This window comes from Chionomys nivalis, chromosome 8 (assembly GCF_950005125.1).
Source record: "Chionomys nivalis chromosome 8, mChiNiv1.1, whole genome shotgun sequence".
NCBI classification, from domain to species: domain Eukaryota; kingdom Metazoa; phylum Chordata; class Mammalia; order Rodentia; family Cricetidae; genus Chionomys; species Chionomys nivalis.
In genome coordinates, this window is record NC_080093.1 from 22389752 (window position 1) to 22396235 (window position 6484).

The 6484-nt window shown below is 43.9% G+C and overlaps 1 protein-coding gene across 2 annotated transcripts in view; it reads right to left on the reverse strand.

Annotated features, from left to right (window-relative positions):
* Exoc6 (exocyst complex component 6) overlaps window positions 1-4852 on the reverse strand; it is a 150621-nt gene extending 145769 nt beyond the window's left edge. For both annotated transcript variants that reach the window (XM_057778887.1, XM_057778889.1), the window contains exon 1: window positions 4663-4852. In XM_057778887.1, coding sequence (XP_057634870.1) covers window positions 4663-4787 — 125 coding nt within the window. In that variant the 5' untranslated portion in view covers window positions 4788-4852. The remainder of the gene's footprint in view (window positions 1-4662) is intronic.
* Between the last annotated feature and the right edge of the window lie 1632 nt (window positions 4853-6484).

Genomic DNA, 6484 nt, shown 5'->3' on the forward strand with positions numbered 1-6484 from the left:
ACGTGCAAACCAAACACTCATACACATAAAAGATAAAGTAAACCTTTAAAAAATTCAAAACTTTCATGACAATACTTCCCAGCTACTCAGAATTTCAAGATGCTGTGAGCGCTTGCTTATTGTGACTCTAGATTACATATGAACCATAAAGTGCGTATGTGGCATAGATGTATATATTGAAACATATGCCTCAGATGGAAACAGTAGTTGTAAGGCCGAACGTTCACTAAGCATTTGCTATGAGTCAAGCAAGCGTTATCTGAGCCCCCTTGCAGCAGGCTGCATTGTTCTTTCTGCCTCATAGTTCCAGAAACTGAAGCTGAAATCAGACAAGCAATGAGTGTCTATAGCCCCCATTAAAATCTAGATCTTTACCTCAACTAACATACTTACCAGAATGAAATAAAGTAGGAGTCTTCCATTTCTGAAAACACAAACAGGGAGAGCATTCTGAAGTTGAACTTAATCAGTTAACATTTTTAGGTTAAGATTTGAGGACATATATTAATGCAAAGCTTAAACAAACAAAACCCTCTTCTTTCCTTTTCTGAAATCGCATTCGTTATCTTTATTCCTAAAAACACACAAGTCAAAGAAACACAGTATCCTGTTTGCTCTCAAACGGGTAGAATTTCACGCTTAGGTTTTGGAAACGTGCCCAAGGGAGTCTGTGAACACAAGTGTGAAACAATTATGTTATCACAGAACAATTACAAGAATTTCTTCTGGTACGTCATCCTGTACAATTCCCTTTTCCTCCTATTTTTTCCCAGCCTTCTGCAGAACCCTTTGTGGCTACGCCCCCACCTCCTCCACCCCTCTACCTCCCACTGGCTTTGCAAGGCCACAATCCGTCCTGACTTTCTTATCAGGGAGACTCTGTTCCAGCGACAAACATAGGTCAGAGCCTGGACTAAAGAGCTGACAACACACCTGCAAGATCCCAGGAGGCTTAAGGAACCCTAGGCAACATCTGGCCCGTGCAGGGCATGTCCAGTGCTTGAGACCTAGTGTCAGGAAGTTCTAGTGTGAAGATGGTAAACGTTGCAACTGCTCTCTCCTAAAACCATAGCTGTCATCCCTAGTTTACCAAGAGCATCCTCAAGATGATTTGGGCAACCATTGGCACAAATGATACGCTAGTTGAAATCTATTGACTTCCTTGCTTGAGGAGGCTATTAAGGCTTAGAAAAATAGGCACCAAGTTTTCTCAACAGGGCTAAGACGTTAAGCCTCCCAGAGACTGTCATTGAGTGTCCTGTGGGCAGAGGGGATCAGGTCCCCTAGAGGGAGAAGCTGGCATGGTAGCAGGTGGGTCTAAGGAGAGACATGAGTAAAAATCAAGGCACCTGGACAGCGTAAAAATAATCCTGTGGATATATGTAAGTGTCTGGATGTAGCATGGTGCAAACAGCAAAAGCAACTCGAGGCCCCATCTGGTGGTGAGCTGCACCCTGCCGGCTAGGAGATGTTCAATGTGCTAGGACAGTGCCCGAGTGGCAGCAGGTTTTCCTTTCCATCTCTCCCTTTGCTCTTCCATCGCCAGCCCTGTGACTGTCATAGGTTTGGTTCTGTTGCAGCAATAAAAATACCTTAGCTGAAAAACAACTCTGGGAGAAAGGGGTTCTCTTAGCTCACAACTCCAAGTTACAGTGTATCATTTCGGATAGTTACAGTGGCAAGAGCTTGAAGCAGCTTGCCACGCCCACAGTCAAGAACCAAGAGAAAGGAATGTATGAATGCTTAGTGCTCAGCTAGCTTTCTGAGTTTTCATACAGCCCAGGGCCCCAAACCAGGGGATGGAAGCACACACTTTTAGGCTGGGTACATGCCATCAATTAAGGCAATCAAGACACTCACACGCTGATCTAGATAGTCCTTTACTGAGACTCCCTTCCCAGGTGACTCTCCATTCTGTCAACTGGATAATTCAAACTAACTGCCACCATGGCTACTATGAGATTCTACTTTTCCACCCTGGAATTTTCTTCTCCAATTCAATTTGTACAGCTGTAATGGATGTTTCTTGGGTAAATCAAATCTGGGGCTAGCAGAGAGTCTCAGCTCTCAAATTCTTTCTCTCTCTCTCCTTCAAACAGTACAGCAGCCAATGGTACCATATTTCACAAATAGAATGAAAATTAACACAAGACCTCAGAACCATGTGGTTCTTGGTCATCTTCAGAAAAGGAAGCCGAGATGCTGGTCCAAGGGTCTATTGAGGGCAGCAGGAAGGGGAGTAACTTGCTCTGGGAACGGCTTGAAATCAAGACATGGGAGGAATACAGCCTTTGCAGGGCACAGGAGACCACAGGTCGTCTGTGATTCCTGCCTGCATATTTCCTGGTCTCAAGGACCCGCTCATGACTCTCCAGATAGACCAGGCTCATTCTCCCATCTGACATGGTAGGGGAAGTGAGTGTGCCAGGAATGTTGGCTTGGTGTGCAAAGAAGAGCCAGAGTCATCCTTAAGTGACATTGTTAGAAGTCATGTGAGCTCCAAGCCAAGGAGGTCTCCGAATTCACCTTGCTAGGAAGTCGTTTCCCATCTGGCCCTGATTGTTAACCCTGCTCTTCAACAGGGAACCTCAAACTCCTGCCTGGAAACCAAAGTAGGCAGGGAGAAGCCGGTGTTTAGGGTGTTGGTTCAGAGAGCTGGGCTTTGTCTCCCTCACGGTAGGAAATGAGTAGCAGAACTCTCAGGGATTCCCCTGCCTCAGTTCCCACACACAGGGATTTCCCCAGGAAGGCGTCATAGATTCCTAGTCTGATCATCTCAGTATCCTAACCTTCCCCTACTGTCCATTCCAGGGCCTCACAGCAAGACCTTTTGTCTCTCCCAGGCAATCTGCTTCCATTTAAATCCTTCCTCTCTACCCTTAGAGCTTATAATTTGAAACCAGTCCCCCCCTTAAGTGTTTAGGTTTTCTGTTTTTTGGTTTTTTTGCATTTATTTTAAATCTGGGGTTTTTTATTGTTATTATTTTTAGGTTGTTTTGGCAGTTTGGTTTTTTTTTTTTGTGTGTGTGTGTGATACAGGGTCTCTCTATGTAGTTCAGATTGGTCTGGACCTTCTGATCCTCTAGGCTTAGCCTCTGAGTGCTGGGTTTATAGGTGTCTACCACCACCATGAGACTTGCTTCTTCCTTCCATTGAAATAATGGCATTTTTCCTTGACTGTCTATTTTCTTTTGTCTCACAAGGATGGTGGGTCATAGTCTGTAGATTTGGCTCGGGACTGTGATACTAGAGAGGAAGTGGACAGGATCAGTGGTTGGAGGTCGAGGACTCTGAGCAGCATGGCAGCATAGACCATAGGAGCTGGATATGTTTAGGGGCCTTGACTCCCCTTCTTGTTTCACTTTAGACTCCTAAACTAGCCACTGAGCAGAGGCACACACTCAGAAGGCACTGGCTGGTACAGTCCACAGTGCGATCCACACGAAGAAGGTTCTTTTGTATCTACGGCCATATGCTGCCAATCAAAAAACCAGGTAGGAAGACATAGTGGTTTTCTGTGGGCCCAACACTGTCCCGAACTCTTTAAAGATATTCAGACTATGTGGTGCAAACTAAAATGTAAACAAACTGCAGAAATGTATGCAAGCTTAAGCATTAGATTCTCTGAGAGTAAAGACACTGAAAATGTCCTCCCTCTTACTGTTTAAACATCAGTCAACACATAATCACCTCCCATCGCTGCCACAGGCAGAGGTTGGCATCTTGTTCCCGCACTGACGAATGCCGTACACAGACAGACAGAGAGGATGAACTGTTTAAAGCTACCCTCCTGACACAGAGACATGGTTTTTCATTTTAATCCAGGCCTGAGCTGTGCAAGTGACTGCCCACATTACCAAAGGGGCTATTTTTAGGTCTCGCGTGGAAATAAGAAGCATTTAGCTAAGAGGCCGCTCAAGAGAACAATACCAAACAAGCATTCACCTGTGTTGTTCTGTAACCCAAATATAAGCCGGTTCTGATGCTATGTCTAATGTTTCTGCTCCTTTTTCACTGAGATATTGTAGAGAAAAGAATTGAACAGAAATATATCTGTTAGGAGATGATATTCGATCACTTCGAAGTCTCACATTTTTAGTTTTGTAATCATGGATCAGGAAACAAACACAATACAAAGAAAAAAAGGTATATTAATTCTTACAATATCTCAAAGGATATGAAAACTTCTATATTAAGTATGTAAAGAACTATGATTGTTTTTCAAAAGTATTTTTATTCTGTTATCTTTTAAAAGTATACAAGAAGCCGGGTGTAGTGGCACACATGTTTAACCCTGGCACTTGGGAGGCAGAGGCAGGTGGATCTCTGTGAGATCCAGGCCAGCCTGGTCTACAAAGCGAGTTCCAGGACAACCGGGGCTGTTACACAGAGACATTCTGTCTCAAAAAGTCAAAACAAAGGAAGGGGCAAGGAAAGTATACACAGATCATTTTAGAGTCACTAAAAACCTATAGAATTTAAAACTGAGTTGTGCACGTTTGTAATCCTAGAATTCTGGAGGCTGAGGCAAAAGGATAGCTGTAAATTTGAGGTCAGCTTAGGCTATGGAGTAAAATTGTCTCAGGATACCAAAAAAAAAAAAAATGAAAAGAGAGAAATGAAGTTAAAATAAATAAACTGCAAAATATAAAGGCATCCTACCTTAAAGTAGCTTCAATGGGGAGCTCAAAAGACTGTATCTCAGCCAGGACGTTCTCATAGGCTTGCTCTGTCTCTTCTTCTAACATGATCCCGCATGCCCCTGACTTCCCAGCTGCGGCAGCCATTCGATTTTATATGAGGATGTTTGTATTCGATACAACAAATGATGTTTTCTCTCCAATCGTAAGTCTTTTCTGGTCATCCAAAAAAAGCGACAAAAAGTAAGCTCTCTGTCTGTCCTCATGCTATCAGCGCCCTTGCTTCCGAGAATGCTGCACAGCTGTTACTGTCTCGTCTCTACTTACAACATTTTACTTATTATTAACCTTGACACAGTTCAGAAAGCTCCTGCCTACTGCCGGCTCTCTTTACTCTCTTAGTTCTCACAGACAGCCACTCTGAGACGGAATCAGACAATTAGATCCACTTGATTTACTGTGGCCTCTGTTTTAATATTACTTATGCTGATAGATAGTTTTATTTGCAATACAATAATATTTATGTTAACATATATAGTGCAAATTTCACGCTATTCATGAAAACTCTGCCCTTGCTGATGAATCTCAGGGGGCAACTTGTCTAGGAAGAAGGTTATATCCCAGGAAATGTGATGTTGGGGTCTCTGGGATAGTTCCTTGGTCCTTCCCTATTCTACTCTCTGCATGCTAATTGTCTTCCTTCTAGCAGTATTGACTCTTTGCCCTCATGTTCCAGGGCAGATGCTCCCAGAGGTGCCTAGATCTTAACCCTGCTCCTACATTTACTCCCCACTGTGGGTGAGTGGGCTGAATCCTCTCTGAAGAATTAGTTTCAATAAGGAGAATAAAGAACATGAAGATGCCAAGATTTTTAGGAGACTGGTTGCCAAAGAGAAGGAGAAAGAGAGAGCTGGAATGGGATATTAAAAAATACCCAGGGAAAGTGTAACCAACGTAGATCTGAAGGGCTACACAGACCTTCGTACTTGATCTTCCCCAACCCCAGGTTTCACCTCCAGCTTGTAGACGGTGGGCATTTAAAGAGCTGGAGAGTGACATTTTTCCATATGAAGCTATCAGTTTTAAATTTTGTAATATTTTAATTGCTCTGAAAAACTGAAGTTCTTTCTCATAAAAAAAAATAAGCATAATAGCTATCCTGGTTAGTTTTATGTCAACTTGACCCAAACTAGAGTCATTTGGGAAAAAAGAACCTCAATTGAGAAAATGCCTCCACAAGAATGTCCTATATACCTACAGAGCATTTTCTTGATTAATGATTAATGTGGGAGGACCTAGCACACAGTGGACAGTACCACCCTCAGGCATGTGGTCCTGGTTGTGTAAGGAAGCAGGCTGAGCAAAGCCATGGGGAGCAAGCCAGTAAGCAGCACCCCTCCATGGCCTCTACTTTAGTTTCTGCCTCCAGGTTCCAACCTTGGGTTCTGGCCCGGACTTCCCTCAGTGATGGAGTGTGATCTGAGTGTAAACAGAAATGACACCTCCACAGTTGCTTTTGTTTGTGGTGCCTCATCACAACAATAGAAACCCTAAGTAATGGAAACCTATGCGGTGGAAACTTCCTGGGACTTATGAGGGTGACCCTAGCAAGGACTCCTGGCAATGGAGGCTATGGAGCATGAACTAGCCTTCTTCTGTAACCAGGCCAGGCTCCCAGTGGTGGGCCTGGGACTTCAACCCAACCACAAAACCTTCAACCTACAACCTGTCCTGCCTGCAAGATGTGTTGGGGCAATGGTGGCTCAGACCTTGTGAGAGTGGACACCTAGTGACTGGTCTAACTTGAGACCCGTGCTACAAAAGGGAGTCCATGCCAGACACTG